Raw genomic sequence first — 19,695 nt, 5'->3', positions numbered from 1 at the left:
CCCTCCCCTTAGATAGTCCGATACCGACTATAGAGCAATAATGCGCACTGCATGCGAAGCTGCCGCCGCCTCTAGTGTTACAGAGAATCAGGTACCCCCCCAAAGCCCTCTTCCCCAAACCCCGCCCCAGGCCCCGCCCCGCGCCGATATCAGGGACACTGCGCGAGGTGGGCGGGGGCCATACGCGCAGACTTTCTCTACCCATCCCACCCTTCCAATAATCCCTTGCCCTGGCCCAAACCAAGCCCCCCTCGGCTGGCCCGGCGGCGGCGGGGGAGGCGACCACCAAGGGACAGACCCCAGACTGGGGAGAGAGGCGGAGGACACACCACACACACACGGACACACACACACACACAAAGACAAGGAGACAGAAATTTACAAGGTCTCTAGGAGAAAGAAACAAGGATGCAGAGAGACAGAAATAGACGCGGATGGAAATAGACGCAGAGACAAGGCAACCGAGAAATAAGGAAACATAAAATATAGTGAGGGGCATCAGGGGCGCAAGAGACAAAAGAATACCACTCAAAAAACCGCATGCTGAGTGTTGGAAAATGACGTCTGCACCCTCACCGAGCTTACAGTCTGAGAGGATGACGCATATAGGTAACATGCATATACGCATATATAGTGTAATCCTCTTTTATAATCAGAACATGTGGGACTCAGTAAAGGTTAGAAAGAGATTTGAGAAGTTCAAGGAGCAGGGAGGGATCACTCCTTCCAGAAGTAAAGAGAAAGTGAGTCAGAAGGACGTGGAAGAAAGAATCACAAAGATGAAAGCAGGGGGTGACTTGGCAATAGCTTTCCTGAGCTACAGAGCTACCCAAGGGGCAGTGTAGTGTGTAATAGAATGAGTACAGCAAATCTGGAGAACTGGGCTGTCTGTACTCCTATTCTTGTCATTCTTGGGTATGACCTTGAGTAACTGGGCTTCCCCTTTCTCCTCTGTAAAAGTAGGGACTTGTACTAGATGGTGTCAAAGGACCCTTCTAGCTCTGATGTTCTATGATCCTTTGATCCTAGATCTAGAGAGAGGACAAGGATTTTTTCAGTTAAGGGTTGGACTAGATGGCTAGTGGGGGTCCCCTCTTAGCCCTGAAAGTAATGACTGAGCTATATGGAGACCCAGGGAAGACGGACACAGAGGTATGCAGACAGGAGAGAAAAACAGAAATAGAGACTCAGAGATAGAACTGAACACAACACAGACTTAACCCCCTGTCACACACTGTAACACACTGTCACACACATAGCCACCACCCCAACTTTGAGAGATGAGGTTTCCAACTCTAGGTACCCTAGAAGGAGGGTTTGGGGGAGTGCAGGGACCTCCGCTCCTCTGCCTTAGGTTCACCCATCATTCCATGATACACCCAGGGACACCATTATATAGCAGAACACAATCACATCTTTCCCACCTTGTTCCTCCACCCCCACCCTATCACAACCCTCTCCACCAATTACTACCATGTACATAGGCACAGCTATATGGTGGTGGATATGCATACACATCCATTCATTTACTCAACTGGTGCTTGGCTCCAGAGGGCAGAAATAGGAGCAAAGGGGCTGTGATCACAGAGAGGCAGATTTCCCTTTGTTGTGAGGAAAAAAGACGTTTCTAAAGAGTAGAATTGTCCTAAAGGAAAATGACTGCCTATTACTGAAAGTCTTCAAATGAGTATGGCCAGAGATAATGTAGAGAGGATTTCAGCTCAAGTTCAGGCTGGGCTAATCAGAGCTGATGTTTCTAGAACATTCTATGGTTTACAAAGTACTTGACATACTGCATTGTCTTACCTGTTCCTCAAACAACCCTGTGGAGTAGGTACCGCAAGTATTCTACTCATTCTACAGGTGAGGAAACTCACACAGCTAGTAAGTACTGGAGGTGGGATTCACTAGACCACCTCCTTCAAGGTCCAGTGTTCACTCCACTTCATCTGCTGCTCTCTTAGCTCCAAGATTTTATCATCTTCATAGAACACCCTCTATGAGCCTAAGCCTGCATTAGCTGCTAAGGGAAACATAAAAAGAAGCTAAGATATGGTCCTTGCCCTCAGGGAGCTTCCAATCCCATTCCATCACAATGACACACTCAAGCACAGCCAGACAGTCTTCCAAACTGTATGACACCCAGAAAAGCCACACACAGGCACACCAATGCAGCTGTATGTAGAACACAGGAACACACACACACGCAAGCCCAGGAACACACTACCACAGTCACACAAACATGGTTGTACACATACACACACACATTCACATACACACATCAAACCTTCCTGGGCCCCTCCCTACCTCCCTTGTGTTCCTCCTCTGTGCTTGCACACACATGGTCTACCTACTTACCTAAGCAGTGAGCAGGTCTCACAACCGCTGGGCCAGGCCGGGGGCCCCCTTTCCCCAATGCCTTGCCCCCCTGTCCTACCGTGGAAAGCCATGGGTCCCTCCTTCTCTTCCCTCCCTAAGTCCCCATCTCTGAATCAGCACAATATCCCACCTTAGCGAATTCAGGTAGAAGGAACGTGTATAGGTAGCACCTCTGTTTTTGTACTGACTGCAACAGGCCCCGGGGCCACCCAGCGTGAGTGGGAGAGCTAGGGCTGTGGGGGGACAGGGCAGCTGTGCCCTCCCCCTGTTCCCCTCTGCAGCACATGACTCCCTTCCCTTCCCCATCCTTGTACATACTCCCCCTGCCCTGCCCCGACAGGCTGGGATTTTTACGTGGGCCGTCCCCCTCTCCCCCTCCGCCTGACTCCTCCTCATGCCCCGCTTTTGGGGCTGCGGCCCGGGGGGCTCGGGGCCGGCCGGACAGACGGACGGACGGACAGACCTCCTTCCTAAGCACAATAGCACCAGCTCCCCGGAGCACCGCACCTCCAAGAGGAGAATAAACGCGACTCTTGATAGATCTGCTTTTGTCCCTGAAACTTAATTTCCTGTTATCCTGCAGTGTTCAGACATGGGGAGGGGGGGGAGAGGAAGTTGGGGGGGGAAAGTCCCTACCCTGAGAAAAGGCAGGTCCTTTGGGAGGGAGCACATCTAGAGGACCTGCCTGGGTTTCATGTTCTAGTTCATGACCACTCTATCTTTCACCCTTCTGGAGTCTGGCTCTCTCTCTCTGTCTCCTATCTCTGGGTCTATCTGTTCAACAGTTCAGGACTCTGTGTTATTCTGAGTCTATCTACCTCTCTCTCTGAATCTGCCTTTCTCCTTACACCTCAGTTTGTCAGACCTTTTAGTCTTTTTCCTGAGCTTGTGTCTGTCTTTCTGTCTGTGAGATTGTCTCTGTTCATTTCATCTCAATTACCAGGCCTGAAGGAGGGATGAGAAAGTGAGGCCTGAAGATTCTCATGCCCAGTTGTTCTCCCTGAAGCAACCATGTGGAACAGTAGCATACCATTTTTCTAGGAGCGGGGTGAGGCAGAACTTCGCTAATGAACCCTCCACTTCCTCAAACCTGTCTGGGTTAGCCTGGCCCAGTGACAGAGAAGAGGATGCCCTCCCCAGGAGCCAGGAAGCCAGGCTGGTATGAATTTATTAGTCCAGGTACAAAACCATGATGGCTCACCTCTGCCCTGGGGAAGGAGGGAGACAGATGGGTCGAATGGTCCAGACCAACGGCTCCCCAGTTCTGTCCCCCAGCACTGTCCTCAGATGAACTCTGTCTAATGCCTCTATCCCTCTGGGAAAGAGGGGAAGAATGTCTGACCTTCCTTTCCCAGCCGTCTCTTCAAGTCTCTCTGTTCAGCTGGCTACTGTTGCCAGTGCTATCATGATTGGTCAGTCCAGCCATGGCTACTAGAGCTATGCTCAGTCTGATGATGGCCAGTCCACTCTTTGGAGGTCAATTAGGCTCAATTAAAGTCTATCTAGAAGATCTTCCAGAGAACTTCAGGGCCCCAGCCCAGTGCAGTCTGTGTGACAGCCAGGGCTGCTGCCCCTAATGTGGCTGAGAGACCCCATACAGCTGCTTTCACCAGAGTGCTGGGCCCACTCTGATTCTCTGAAGGCTTCGGGAACCCTGGCTGCTGCCGCTGCTTCTGTAGGACCCGGTCAGGCCGCTGGTGCGCTGAGGCTGCTTGCAGAGCTGTGAAGGAGTCCTCAATGGACAAGCTGGGGAGGTGGGAAAGGGGGGATTCGGAGGGGAAATCAATGACACTTTTTGAGTTTGGACTATGGAACACTCCCTGACCCAGTCTCCTCCTCAGTCCATTTCCCTCAGGATCCACCCTGGCATCCCACCACAACCAAAAGCCCCACTGTCCCCCATTCTCCTGGATGTCTCCCCCAAGCCCTAGACCCTAGCCTACAGTAGGTCACCTGCTGTGGTTTCTCACAGCAACCTCCTGGGCCACCTGGGAATGGGGGTGCCGGCTAAAGAGGTTCAGGGCCTGGGCTAGGAGGGACTCAGTGGGCAAGGGCTGTGGCAGACGAGATAGTAGCTGGTGCAGGCTTGGCATATCACAGGGGCCTGCTAGGACCTCTGGCTCCCGGTGCAGAACCACCTGAGGACAACAGGTAGTGGCATAAGTCAGAGCTAGGTCTCTGGATCCTGCTTCCCCCACCAGGACCTCCAGGGTCAAAGCTGGCTCTTAGTATATTCCTTCCCACCGCATAGACCCCCTTAGGACACAGGGTACAACTCTGATCCCAAGCCTCCCTCCTCCCCAGCCCAACCAGCCCAGATCAGTCCATACCGCAGCAGCCACGTAGACAGGCATGAGTGGGTGAGAAGCTAGGAAGAAGTCCATGAGACGTAGCACGTGGGTGGGCTCAGGTAGCACATGGCCAAACCAGGTCAGCAGCCAGCTTAGGGCAAACACTGTTCCCACCTCGGCCCTGGCACCAACAGGCTGGGGCCTTAGGCTGAGCACCTTCCTGCCCTACTGAGTCTGTCCCACTCTCCTGATAACACCCTCCCTCTCTCCCCTACACAGCCTTCAGGTGCCTGGGACTGACCCACTGCCCCATGACCACCCCACTACAGGTCCCAGGTCATGCTCTGCTCTGCCCACATACCTACCCACAGGGCTCTGACCCCTGACCCCTTTCCCCTTGCCCATACGGCTCAAGAAAGCATTACCAACCTCTCCATGAAGCTATGTAACTGAGGACTCTCCCGTGCCAGCAGAGGTAGCAGATAGTTCAGGATGTGCCAAGTGTTATCCATTGTGGGGTCCATGAAGTCCCTGATAGATGTCCCAGGCATTAGAGGGTATCTGCCTAGGCTATGCCTCCCTCCAGCTCCTCTGAGGTGATACCAGGTGAACTGCTGTGCCTCTTCATGCCCTAAGCCCATTAGGCTGTGCAAGAAGAGCTATCTCTCTCCAGGCCTGTACATCCTCCTGCCACCCCTTGGCTCTGGATACCTGAAGTGGTGTGTGGGGAGCTGCTCTCACCTGGGGCCCATGCCCCTTCTTCCCTGGGTACCTGAGATGGTGCATGGAGAGTTGATCCAGCAAGGCAGCAGCTGCACGTGGCCCCAGCACCAGCAGCAGAGCCAGCGCCACCTCATGGTAGCCCTGGTAATAGTGTAGCTCTGGCCGGGAGCTCAGCACAGCCAGGATCACTGCCACCAGCTGCTCCTGTAGCACAGCTCTCTGCTCCGGGCGCATCCCTGCCCAGGCAGAAGGGGAGGACAGCCATTGTCATTGTCACAGTCTCTTCCATGCCTGTCCAGGTTCCCTCCCCCACAGGACTTAGATCTAATCCAAACCTTTCATTTTACAAATGAGGAAACTGAAGTAAAGTAACTAGATGAAGGCTTCTAGAACCCATGTAGGGTTCTAAAAAAGACTTGAACCCAGGTCCTCTGAACTCCATATCAAGTGTTCTTTCTATTACACCACCCTATCACCCTGAGCCCAATTCCTCACTCACCCCCTAGCTGCCCTCCTTGTCCCTAGCCCAAGCCAGGCACCTCACCCCGGGGAAAGTGGGCCAAGGAGCGCTCCACATCCATTTGCACCTGGTGATAATCTCTATGGTCCCGAAGTAGGCTTCGGCCTGTGGGAAGCGAAAAGCGGGGAAGCAGGAATTTCGGGTCATTTAGGACGCTCCTCCGAGGTCCAAAAAGATTTCAACTTGCTCCCACTCACCCATCCTCAGCACTGCTAAATACCCTCAGTTAGTCAGCAAACTTGAGACCGTGCTACAGAAGGCCTAGGTCAAGAAGAAGAGACTATGACCTAATCACTTCTTCAAGTATTTAAAAATCATAGGATTTAGAGCTGGAGTAGACCTTTGAAATCAACATATCCAACACCCTCATTTTACAGATAAAAAAACAAGGATACCAGGAGAGGGTGGGGCTTACCTAAGGTAAGGTAGTTAACTACATAGGTAGTTAAAATCAGTCTTTATCCTTAGCTGTACTAACATAAGGAAGAGGGGTTTAGACTTCTTCTGCTGGGCTTCAGAGGGTAATATAATCTCTGATCCCCAAGCTTTTAACTCAGAGAATTTGGGCCCAATCTTAGGGGGCTAATCACCTCCAAAAACAAAAAAATAACACCATCTCTTTGGCTGGAATCACTTTTCAAAGTTCTTTATCAGTCAACTTTGCTTACAGCCAGTCATCCAAGGATAAATAAAGCAGAGACAACTGGTTTAATGACAAAAGGATCACACACAATGTTGGCATACTCTGGGGGGAGTTCCAAACTCTCAGTTCCTCTTCCATTTAACTGTAGCTCCCCAGGTATCACAGATAACCTTTGCCCCTTCCATGAGTATTATCATAGACAGCTTCAATGTCCCACAGCCTAAAGCAGTAGTGTCACACTCAAAGAGCAATGGAAATCAGCTGGCTTCATACTGACTTAGAAAACCACGAGTTTACATTATCTATGTTGTACTGTATTTTTATTTATTTTGTTAATTCCCAATTACATTTTATTTGGTTCTGACTTCCCTTGGAATTCTGAATCCTGGAATTTGATACCTCTGCCCTAAGGGGTAGGACATCTAGATACACACTAGTTTTCCCAGGCTGACAGTGTATATACTGACCTAATAGTTGGCCAGTGCTACTTGTTCTTTCTGTCTGTAAACATCCAAAGAGGAGCTGGTTGAAACCCAGGTCACTGAATTGTTGTCTATTCATACTAAAACTTTAGCTCCACACATATAATATTTTACTTTCTCAGCCTGCATCAAAACCAAGAATTCTGGTTTGTACATGGGATACCAAGTCTATTAGAAGTCTTTCCTCCACAAGAAAACGTGATCATACCTGGTGATCATGTGACATAATCTTTTTAAAGTGCTTTTGCCCCCTTTAAAGTGCTGTATAAAAGCTTGCTGTGTCCTGGGATATTATTGCTCCCAAGAAATGAGGTGTTCAAACAGTACAGAGCCAATGGGAAGAGGGTTGCCCATTTACCAGCCCAAGGGTGGCACTGAGTCATCGTGATGTCCACTGTGGAGTCTGTATAGAACCCTAAGAAAATGAAGCCACCACTGGCAAGAGAAGACAATTATAATGAATGCTGGTGGGTTATTATGAGTCCTTCATGAGTTTCCTACATTTGTTTATGTACTTTCTGTAGTGTGAAATAAAGACTATCCTATATCTGATAACTGCAGGTTACCTTGAGTGCTTGTATCAGGTCTGAGGAGGTGGGGATGGGGGAACAATACCTTTCCTATGTCTATAGAGACATAGACTTGAGCTATATTTTGAGACTTATCAGAATAAAATCTGTGTAGAGACATAATGAGGCAAGCACACAGTAACATATCAGGCTGGGCCTTGTGAATGAACAAAGTCTGTGTGTGAGCTCAGAGGTTTAGAAGTCCTTGTGGTTTGAAGCCCAACAGAGAAAATCTAATTCCTCGTCCCTGAGATAGCTCCACAACTAATATTCTGGTTACAGGAATAACAATGATAGCTGGTATTTCCATAGGGTATTAAGATTTGGAAAGAACTTTATGTGCATTATTTCATTTTATCCTAACAACAACCTATGCAGTACTATGTTTTTGTCTGTCTGTCCAGTTTATCCATCCATCTCTGTATATCACAGATTGCACACACACACACACATACACACACACACACACACACACACACACACACACACACACATTTGCCTGGACCTGTGTGTGATTTCACTGCTGTTGATACAGTACTGAGCCTTAATCAGGAAGACCTGAGTTCAAATTCAACCTCAGACATTTCATAGCTTTTGACACTGGGAAAATCATTTAACTTCTCTGTCTGTTCCCTCAACTGTAAAATGGGGATAATAATAGCACCTACCTTCCAGGGTTGCTGTGAGGAGTAAGTAAGATGATATTTGTTAAGTGGTTAGCATGGTACCACATATAGATATTTCCTTCATAGTACTTGTTTCCTTCCTTCCTGCAAAGAACTACTAGTATGGAAACTACTCCATTGATGTAGATCAGCAATTTTTTGTGTAACTTAAGAATTTTGGATCCCCTGAAGGTCAAAGACTGGGCTAGAACTTGAGTACTCCTCAGGTTCTCCACTACACCATTCTTTTTCAGGCTACAGAGACTTTTTTTTTAGTCACTATTTTACAGATGAAGAAACCAAGCCTCAAAAAGTTAAAAGTCATATAGCTAGGAAGTGCAAGAGGTAAGATTGGACCCAGGTTTCTCCTGAATCTTTCAACCACTCTGTGTAGTGTGTCCTCATATGTAAAACTACACAGTAACTTTTGGAATGCCCTATATTAGGACTAGGAAAAGGGGCTAGAAGATGCAGAAGGGTAAATTTTGATTCACTAGCAGAAAAGAATTTTACAACAATTTGAGTTGTCCTAAAGTAGAATGCTCTGTATTTGGGGATAAGCAATTCTCTATCACTGGAGATCTTCAAAGAGAAGTTGGATGACTACTTGTTGGAGATCATTGGATTACAGATGGAAAAGGAATCTTAAAGGTCATCTGATACAACCCCCTCCTTCTACAGATGAGGACTGTCAAGTACAGAAAGGTTATATGACTTTCCCAAGGTCACACAAAGTAAGAAGCAGAATAAATCAGCAGCACTAGGATTTGAACTCATGTCTTCCATCTTTAAATCTGGAGATCTTTTTATCATATAGTCCAATCTTCTCATTTTATAGCCTATTCAGTCCAATGTCTTGATTTGTAGATAAGGAAACTGTAGTCCAAAGACCCCTGCTCAGGTATGGGGAATGGTTTGGACTAGAGGATTCCTAAAATGCCTTAGAACTCTGGAATTCTGCCCATATCTTTATGCCCTGAGGTTCCCATTGTTTTCTCTAGATATTTCAGCCAGGTGAGGGTAGAACTGGAGGGTAGTAGAGGATTTTAGGAATAAGTTAATGCTTATTTCTATCTCCCTCTCATTTCTCTCCCAGCCTCCCCTTCACACCCTTGCCCTCACACCTGGATGGGGTGGCAGGTCATAGGGACTGAGGCCCAGAAGCCGAGGCCAGACCTTTCTCCGGACCTGGTCACTAAGTAAGCCCCCTCGGCTCTGGGCAGCCAGTCGAAGTAACTCCACATCTACAGGGTCCTGGCTCAAGGCTTCATGAATCTGCAGCAGTTTCTGCCTTCTCCAGGATTCTGCAGAAACAGGAGCCAAAATCCCATGAAGTCCTGAGAACAGTTACCAGACCCCTAAGATTCCCCTGACTCACTTCCCCATATCCTACCACCCTCCTAGGCTGGCCCATCCCAATTCAAGTACAACCTGCTCCAGGAATCTTTTACTCATTAATCTTACTCCCACTAAATTCGTCTGTGAGCTCTCTGAGGACTGGCAGGGGAGCTCAGTTTCTCCCTACAGTTTCCCCTAAGATTCATGAGGTTGGAGCTTTCAGATAGACAGATGCCACCTCCCCAAACCCCTGAAAGTAAAACTGTTTAACTGAACAAAACCCTCCCCCTAACACTTTCTAAGCTTAGGGCTGATCAATAAATACAAACTATGTGCCAGGTAAATACAAATGAATTGGGGAGGAATAAGAATTCAGGAAGGCATGAAATAGGTGGTGACCCTTGATCTGAGCCTCAGAGGAGAATAGTAAGCATTCCAAGCATGGGGAACAGACCTTAACCTGAATCTAGCCGCCCATAGGAGTGCTCCCAAACAAAGGCTACCCTTTTTGGAGAGGTCCCTCCTCAAGTAGACCAAATCTCTCCCTCACAGAGCAGTGGACACTTCTTTACAAGTTCAGTCTTCACTAAGACCAACTTTCAAAGCCCCCCACTTTCAATCATCCAATTTTCTGCTGGTCTTCAAAAAGTACTGAGACCTCCATTCTGGAGTGAATTGATGGACCCCTCCTCAGAATAAGCTTTTTAACTGTATAAAATAAAGAGTAGTATTATAAAGGAAACCAATTATACTGAAATAGTTGTCAATATTAACCCTGGGTCTGGCCCCCATCACCATTCTTGCACAGAGCCCTCCCCAGGGCTGTCTTTCCTGCTTGGAATGCTTGCAGTCCTCCCTCCAGAGTCACCTTCAATCAATCTTAAACTTCTAAAACGCAGGAATAGTTTTGGGACTTTTTTCTTTCTCTCTGCAGCCTCGGGGAATGGCACGTGCCAGGCCCTTAGTAGACACTCAATACTAGTTGAAATTAAATGGAATTTAATTGCAGGCCACACCCACATTGGCCCTGCTCCCTACAAAGACCCGCCTCCTTTTCCCTGACTCCGCCTTCTATGGGCCCGGTCCCCGGTCTTCTGTGCCACCATTGGGCTGCCTTCCTCAAGCCTTATTGCTATTGGTCAGATTCCTTACTCCTCGTCTCTCCATTGGCTTTCTTCTCCCAGTCAGCTCCTACTTTCACCGGCCTTCTCCCGTAACCGGTTGCCCCCTCCTAGCCCCTCACTCACCTGTGCTCGGCTTACTCTTGAGGCCACGGGCTTGCTGCGATGTCACCTTCCCCTCGCCAGCCTTAGCCCCGCTCCCGCCCCGATCCCGACCTCCCCGCCGGTCTCCGGTTCCGCGGACCCTTCTCATGCCGCCACCACCTCAGTTCTTGAGTCTAGAAAGCCGGGCTGCTGCTGCAAGCCCCGCCCCTTTCTGTTCATTCGTTCTTGCAGGCACCGTCCAAGGAGTTCACTGGTCACCAAGGCCGTCACTCCTCACTTTCGCCAATTGGCGTCCAAGGCCCGGGGGAGGGGGCCTGGGCGCAGGGCTGCCTGGGAAATGTAGTCCTTTCATCACTAATTTTCCAGAGTTGGTTCCCTTGGCGGGGTGGAGCAACGTATTCCCTATCTGGCCTTCCTGAAAGGAAGCACGAAAACCTGCGGGTGTGAGAGCAGGGGCCAGCTCCCCGTCTGTGCAATGGACCAGCAAAAAGCTGGAAGGAAACAAATCGAAAGCACGTTGATTGGGGAATGCTGACCACTTCATGGTGTAGGAATGTAATGGAAAAAGACGGCGCCATTAGAAAAGAGATCTAGGAAGACGTTTAGTGTGCTTGGCGGTTCCCAAACCGAGGTGCCAAGGTGGCAGTGGAAGGGGCTTATTGTTTAAGTGGGTTTTCTTAGCTCTTAACACAGAGAGCGTGGCCAGAGAGCAAGGATACTCATTGGCAATGCTGGTTCTAGCTCTGCTTGGGATTGAGTGCCAAGGCCTCTCCTTATCAGGTCGAGAAGTGTCCTGTTCCAGGCCTTCTGCTAGGTACTGGGGAAGCAAACACAGGGCAAACGGTCCCTGCTCTGGAGAAACTCACAGTCTACATGCCAACAATTATGTAGAAACAAGAGACGGACAGGAAGCATAGAAAGGGACGCCTTCCCATGGCAGGGACAGTCACACAGAGTCTGGCCTTTTTCCTTCTGGGCTCCAGAAGGTTGGTTGGTTGTTGTGCTTCCTTCTCAAACAGGACCAAGATGACATCACCATGATAAAGTGAAGTTTCAGTGTGTCCGACTGTGGCTGATCAGACCAATAAGGGCTCAGAAGGCTCTACCACAGATTGGGCACAGGTAGTCTTTGTGAACATTTGGGGTGGATACTCCAAATTTGCGCATCCTACATTGACTTTGTGCTGTCTCAATTCTGCTTTGCTCAAAGAGCACAGCACCCTTTCTGATGTGGGCATGCCATGCCAAGCAGTCCTGTGCCAGTGTCTTCCATGTCACACAATCAAATCCAAAATTCTTGAGAGAGACCTCAAGGGTGTCCTAGTATCGCTTCTTCTGACCACCGTGTGATTGCCTACCCCATGTGAGTTCTCCATAAAATAGTGTTTTAGGCAAGTGCACATTTTGCATTCAAACAACATGGCCAGCCCATTGGAGTTGAGCTCTCTGAAGCATAGTTGGAATACTTGGCAGTTCAGCCCAAGCAAGTACTTCAGTGTCTGGTACCTTATCCTGCCAGGTGATCCTCAGAATCTTCCTAAGACAGTTCAAATGGAAGTGATTCAGTTTCCTGGCATGGCATTGGTAGACTGTCCATGTTTCACAAGCATACAACAATGAGTTTAGCACAACAGCTCTGTAGACCTTCAGTTTGGTTCTCTCCCAAACTTTTCTTCAGAGCCTCCCAAACACTGAGCTAGTTCTGGCAATGTGTACATCAACCTCATTGTCAATGTGTACATCCCTGGAAAGTACACTACCAAGGTGAGTGAACTTATCCACAGCATTCAGAACTTCTCCATTTGTTGTAACCAATGGTTCCACATATGGATGGTGTGGTGGTGGCTGTTGGAGCACCTGTGTTTTCTCTGTGTTAATTTTTAGGCCAGAATTAGCACAGGCAGCAGAAAATTAGCATCTCAGCTTCAGAGGCTGCATTGAGTGCATAGTCATCTGCAAACAGCAGATAACTACCTCTGCTCTAGAGGGCAACAACCCCTGAAGCTCTAGGTTTAGAGAGAATTGGGTCTAATGGTCTTGGCCATTAAACTCCCCTCACCCCCAATCACCATCTCTTTGAATATCACTTCTCAAAGTCCTCCATCAGCCAGTTTTGCCAATCATTCCAGAGAGGATTGGTTCAATGACAACAGATTTACATACCCTAATGATGGGATACTCCTTATCAGATCTAAGAAGGCAGACCATGTCCTCTTTTGTGAGCTTGAGTGGTTTATATGAGGAAGGAAGGGGACATTCAGGATCAGTCGCCAGTGCAAAATTTTAAATTATTTTTGAAATAAAAGAATATGTTTTAGCTGCATAGATAGGACCACTGTCCAAAAGCACACACATACACACACACCCCACCTCCCAGTGGCTGGTAATCCTATTAGCTCTATAGGTTAGAGCTTTTCCCCTGTGAAATTCTGGCTATCCTTAGGTACCTTTTTTCTCTCTTATGAAGTGTGTAAGCCCAGCCATAGCCATAGCCTACCACACATGAGAAGGCCTAGATGAATGAATGTAGTAGAAGAAAACAAGACTATGAGAACTAAGTATATGGCTGCCATAATGAAAACCAGAACCATGCCAGAAAGCATCCGAACTCAGCTGATATGCTATGACCAATCTCGCTCCTAAAGAACAATTGATGACTGAGAGTACCTTGGGAACCTTAGCTATGACATGGCCTGACTGCCTTTTCTTATTCTCCCCTTCAGCTGAAACCCCCATCTGGCACCTCTTCCTTTTCCCTATTCCTCTGACACATTCTGCCAGCACAGTACCTGACACATCGAAGGTGCTTAATGTTGACTGACTGATTGACATACCCTGATCCCTAATCTAGGAAACCTTCCAGAACTACCTGCATTTTGTGTTTGTCCAGCCATTCATTCAATAAACACTTATTTAACATTTCTTCTGAACTGAGCTCTGTGCTATCAAATTTATAGGACAGAGATAAAAGTCCATATGACACTCACTATATACCAAGATTTGAAAGAAGATAGATTATTATTTGGTATTAGAAGCAATTTTAGTCTACTCCTTTCCCTTGTAGGTTTTCCTTAAGCTTACGAGAAGACGGGGTGTCATTTGTTATCCTAATGAAGTGCCATAAGTGAGCTGTTCGTAATGAGGTGCTCTACTTGAGTTTTGCACCAAGAGGGGAGGGGAGATCCCTACTAGAGTTGCTGAGGCCTTCATGAAATAGCCTTCTTATAGCTTCAGCAGCTCCACTGGCCACCAGAGGGCACTCAGCCAATACATGCCCAAACTACCATCCCTCTTAGGCTTCTGAGATTTTTTGTGGTTAGTGACTTGCTAAATTTAAGCAAAAAGAATTATATGAAATATGATTGCAACATACCAAAGAAACCAGTTAAATGTTCCTCCGTGAAGCATTGCTCTTGACCAGATTTTCTTCCAGCTTTTTAGTGCCTCTGAAAGGTCAAAAACATAAGAGCTCACTGTGCTCATGCAGCAGAATGTGAGTACATGTGTGTGCACATGGGTGCATGGGTGTTTTTGGGGGGTGGAGTAGGAAGGAAGGGAGGGGGACAAGTGTGGACATTGGAGTGTAAATACGAAGGCCAGGACAGGGCAGGGAGAGAGGTTGGTGTCCCTGTCCATAAAGTCTTTCTGTGCTGAATTTCACAATAGCTGACAGTCTCTGGCAGGGTCAACTCCCCCACTCAAATACTGTACTTCTGCTCCTGGTCTCATCCAGTCACTTCAGCAAATGGTTCCTGCATCTGTCCTCATTGTCACAAGTACAGATTCAAGTCATAACAGCTGTTATCACTCCCAGTTTAGTGCAGGCCCACACAATATATAGTCAGGGAAGGGATTTCAGTCAGCCTGTGAAAAACGTGGAGGATGTACAACAGGTCCGTGGACCGCAAGTGGCCCATGGGCTATGTGTTGTACAGGCCTGGTCTAGTGTGTTCTATCTTGACGCCTATATTGGTCATAGTAGATAGTATAGCTCATAACTGCCTATAATATAAGTATTCAGCTCCTAAAGTGTGCCACTGCCCACCCCCATGGCAGACAAGAAACCTCAGTCCCACTCCTATATGTCTCTCCGTTTCTTTCACCTGGAAAAAAAATGGCAGACGCAGATTCTCTCTAGCACAAGAGGATAGGGATCCAACCCCCAAAGTCAATGACAGCCAGGCAAGGAGACTCTGTCTGGTGTAGCAGCCTGTTAACGGCCCCTCATAGCCCCAGAAACTCACTTTCTTTTATATATAAAGTCTAAAATAATAATATCTATGTGTATATATATGATTTATTTGCTTTTAGTCTTCAACATTCATTTCCATAAGATTTTGAGTTTTAAATTTTCTCCCCCTCCCCAAGACAGCATGTAATCTGATATAGGTTCTACTTACACATTCATATTAAACGTATTTTCACATTAGTTATGATATAAAGAAGAATTAGAACTAATAGGAGGAACCATAAGAAAGAGGAAAAACAAAACAAAACAACAAAAGAAAAGACGAGCAAATGGTGTGCTTCTATTCACATTCAGACTCCAAAGTTCTTTCTCTGGATGTGGATGGCATTTTTCACTGGGAGTCTTTTGCAGTTGTCTTAGATCCTTGCGTCGCTGAGAAGAGCTAAGTCTATCCAAGTTGATCATGGCACAATGTGGCTGTTACTGTGTACAGTGTTCTCCTGGTTCTGCTCATTTCATTCAGCATCAGTTCATAGAAGTTAGAAATTCACTTTCAAAGGTCAAATATAAAAAGAGTGGGTCTTATGTGTAGAGAAAGTCCTACATGTCGCAAGGACTATTATTATATGGCTCTAAGAGAAGCAATATAGACAACTTTAGCTTCTTCTCCGCTGATTCTTCTCCGAAGAAGACTTTCATTCCTGCCAGGATGGGAAGCAGGAGATTACTGCTGGGAGGCCATTCTGATCTCCTGGAATAGAGAGGGGCCATGTGGGAGAGTTGGAACACTAATTCATTATTGGTGGAGTTGTGAGCTGGTCTAACCATTCTGGAGAGCAATGTGGAACTATGCTCAAAGGACTACAAAAATGTGCATATCCTTTGATCCATCTATATCACTTCTAGAACTGTATCCTAAAGAAATCATAAAAATGGGAAAGGGTCCCACATGTACAAAAATATTTATAGCAGCTCTCTCTGTGGTGGCCAAGGACTGGAAATCAAAGGAATGTCCATCAATTGGGGAAGGGCTGAACAAGTTATGGTATATGAATTTAATGGAATACTATTGTGCCATAAGAAATGATGAACAGAAAGATTTCAGAGAGGCCTGGAAAGACTTATATGAACTGATGCTTAGCGAAAGCTTTCTCATCTCTCACCAACTCTGCCTTGTCCCTCGAAGCAAGGCAGAAAGGACATTCATCTCCACCAATAAGGAGAGGGTCCTATACCAATGGGTTTTGGGACAGGGCTTGCAAAAGGAAGAGGAAGTAGGGAAATGTTAGAAATTTCTGTGCCTGTGCTCAAATCTTACCACCTCCCAGTGTCTCACCAATCTGTTTCCCTATCAGAATTTCCAGGAAAATTCTTCAGCTTTTGACCAAGGTGAAGCACTGCAGACTCAGCTATACCAGAGATGCAGTGGATAGAGTGTTGGCCTTAGACTCAGAAAGATCTGAGTTCAAATCCTACTTCTGACATTTACTAGCTGTGGGACCTTGGTCAAGTCATTTAACCTTCCCCTGCCTCAGTTTCCTCATCTGTTGTGAGGATCAAGTGAGGTAATATTTGTAAAGTGCTTGGCACATTACAGTAGGTGGTCTATAAATGCTAGTTATTGCTATTACTGTTATCACCAAAACCAAGAGATAACTTGTACAGATATAGACTCTTGGTGACATATAGTAAATGTGTTCAACTACAGTAAATAGTTCAAGTAGTCCACGTGGGCCCTTGTGCTGTTTTTCTTAAGCCTGCAGAAAGGGAGTATGTAACTGTTAATTATCTGAAGAGGAAGTATTGTAATGGGAGAATGGCCAGTGAGTGCCAAGTCCTTAGGATATGTCCAAATTTGGTCTTCCTGGTATCCTCCTATACAGAGTACATGCAATATTTCCTTCCTGGTTTCAATTAGAAGAAGCTTGGTGAGCCTACTTCAGGGCATGAGTAACTGAGGTGACTGATGCTCTATGGGGATGTGGAATCTTTTGATTTGCTAAAGAGTCAGAAGTACCAATGACTCAGCAGGCATAAAACCAGAACTCTCTTCACATACCACATTTTCTTGGCCCTTCTGGGCTTTTCCCACTGGGAGGGGAACAAGATGGAGGACTGTCCTGTCTCCATTGACTTTAATGTGTTTGCGGATACATAGTGCCTCTATTTCTTTTGTGTTTAGTCTTTTCTGATCTAAGATACATGAGTTTAAAAAAAAATTTAAAGGAGTAATTAGGGTTAAAGTGACTTGCCCAGGATCACACAGCTAGTGAGTGTCTGAGGCCATATTTGAACTCAGGTCCTTCTAATTTTAAGGACTGGTGCTCCCTCCATTGTGCCACCTGGCTATCTCTATATGAACCTTTAAAAAGGAAAATGCCCAGGTGACTAGTGAAACCAGGAAAATTCATCAGGGCCATCAGAGGTCCAGCTTCTTTGGAGGAGAGAAGCTGGTAGCATAAAGCAACTTAGTCCAGTGAGAAGCATACTAGCCCAGTTACCTGTTTGATCTAATCCAACAGTAGACTGACCCTTCAGCCAGCTGAGCAAGTGAGGGACTATTCATTTGGAGATGCTTTGCCCTCACTACTTGATAAGAACTCTTCAAAGAGAGAAAATGACTCACAGGAATTGAAAGCGTCTCCAAATGTTCTCTACGTTGATGCTTCACCATGTGTTTTAAGTTTGATCATGCTCTCACCAAAGACTATGTGTATGCAGAGGGAAAAGTGTACCTTTTTTTTCAAGATTGTTTTGTAATTTTGTCCTTTCTTATATCTTCTCAGTAAATTCTTGCTTGTCAATTACTTGATTTGTTTGGGAGGGCACATTATATAGGGGCTGATGAACAACAATATAAAAATCCCAACCCCTCAAGGTTAATCCTAAAAACCTGAGGGGAACAGTGGCATTATTCCCTCTGGGAACCTAGCCTGCCCCTTTTGGTGGGAGTTGGGAGCCAGTATAAATGCACACAGATTTTGCTCCTTCCCAGGATCTCACCAATCTGTTCTTCCTCTAAGGAAGAAACAGTCTAGGGATGAAATTCCCTTTGTAGAAAAACCCATGAATTGAAGGGTGGAGGTGGAAAGGGCAGAGCTATCTGAAGGCAGGAACTGGGTGTCCACCTTGAAACCAGGGGTTTTCTTAGGGGAGGATTGTGCCTCATTTAACGTACACACCCCTCACTCCTCAGATTTCATCCAGGCATGAGTTTCAAGCCAGGGGGAAAAACTGTGTGGATTCTCATCCTACTAACTTCCCCTCACGGGACCCTTGCATGGCATCTGTCCTGAGCTGCTTGTCTCTATGAGTCTGGGATAGGCTTATGCCATGTGATTTGGTAGCTTCTGTTGTAATCCCACAATCAGATTCCTTCTGCCCACCCACTCCATCTCCACCCCCACCCTTACCCTCTCATAGCCAGAACAGGCCCAAGCCGGTTACTGGTTTCTTGGAACCATCTCTACATGGCATTTCCCCAGAGATAGGGCTGAAATGTGAGAAGGGTAGCTGAATTATAGAACCTCCAAGTTGGAAGGGACCTCAAAGGACATTGAGTGAGAGAGGAAAAGGAATTGCTTTCTACAGCATACCCAATGAGAAGTCACCTAGCTTTGACTTGAGGACTTCTAATAAAGATAAATTCACCACCCTTTTTTAGTTTAAAAAAACAAACATTTATTTATATTATTTGTTTGTACTTTTATATCACACTTATTTCTGATTATTTCTCTCCTTCTATTCATTGAACCATTCTTGTAGCAAAGATTAAAAAATAAAGAGAAGGGGGCCACTAGGTGACACAATGGATAGAACACCAGCCCTTGAGTCAGTAGGATTGAGTTCAAATCTGACTTTAGATATTTACTAGCTGTGTGACCCTGGGCAAGTCAATTTAACCCTGACTGCCTCAACAAATAAAGAGAAAATACTATTTATTATGTGGGATAGGTTTCTGAGGAGGGGAGGAAGAAAGATACAGTGGAAAACTATGTTGATATAAAAAGAAAAAGTTTCATTAAAAAAAATTTTAAAATAGAGGAGAAAAAAAAGTCATGCAGAAAAATCAATCCACACATCAAATGCGTCTGACAATATGAGCAATAGGGAGAGGAAGGAACATTTTCCTCTCTTCCCGGGGACCAACCTTTGTCATCTTAATTATTTTAATTAAGTTTTAATTCTGTTTATGCCAGTATTTTTCCTGGTTTTGCTTACTCCACTTGGCATCTATTCCTGTAAACCTTCCCATGCTTCTCTGAACTAAGATTTGTTTCTTACAGCATAGTAATACTCCATTATATTCTTGCATGGCCTTTTTTTTTTTTTTAGCTATTTCTAGTTGATGGGCATCTGTCCTTGTTTCCAACCCTTCCAGTTAATAAAGTTGTCCAAATCAGAAAGAGGCCACTCCCTTCCACTTGCTTACATCAAGCTTAAATTTGCATCTTTGTAACTTTAACTTATTGCCTCTGGTTCTTTTCTTTGGAGTCAAAATTTGAACAAGTCTTTGTGCTCTTTTATGGGACAACTTTTTATTAAATCCTTAGGCACAGCTCTTATGTGCCTGTTAAGTCTTCCCATCTCCAGGATAATCATTCCCATTTCCTTAACCTGTCTTCACATGCCATCATCTCTGGGTACGTTACCATTCTAGTCACCCTATT

At 46.3% G+C, this 19,695-nt stretch overlaps 1 protein-coding gene across 1 annotated transcript; it reads right to left on the bottom strand.

Moving 5' to 3' along the window:
* Positions 1 to 3,529: 3,529 nt before the first annotated feature.
* On the bottom strand, positions 3,530 to 11,071 carry LOC140500280 (TBC1 domain family member 20-like). The gene is made up of 8 exons (XM_072602707.1): positions 10,858 to 11,071; positions 9,397 to 9,576; positions 5,938 to 6,018; positions 5,443 to 5,629; positions 5,100 to 5,201; positions 4,710 to 4,851; positions 4,333 to 4,517; positions 3,530 to 4,125 (listed from the first exon to the last, which is right to left on the bottom strand). The coding sequence occupies exons 1-8, from the start codon at positions 10,982 to 10,984 to the stop codon at positions 3,882 to 3,884; spliced, it is 1,248 nt and encodes a 415-aa protein (XP_072458808.1). The 5' UTR covers positions 10,985 to 11,071; the 3' UTR covers positions 3,530 to 3,881.
* Between the last annotated feature and the right edge of the window lie 8,624 nt (positions 11,072 to 19,695).

This window comes from Notamacropus eugenii, chromosome 4 (assembly GCF_028372415.1).
Source record: "Notamacropus eugenii isolate mMacEug1 chromosome 4, mMacEug1.pri_v2, whole genome shotgun sequence".
In the NCBI taxonomy this organism is placed as follows: domain Eukaryota; kingdom Metazoa; phylum Chordata; class Mammalia; order Diprotodontia; family Macropodidae; genus Notamacropus; species Notamacropus eugenii.
This window is presented reverse-complemented; position numbering and strand designations above follow the sequence as displayed.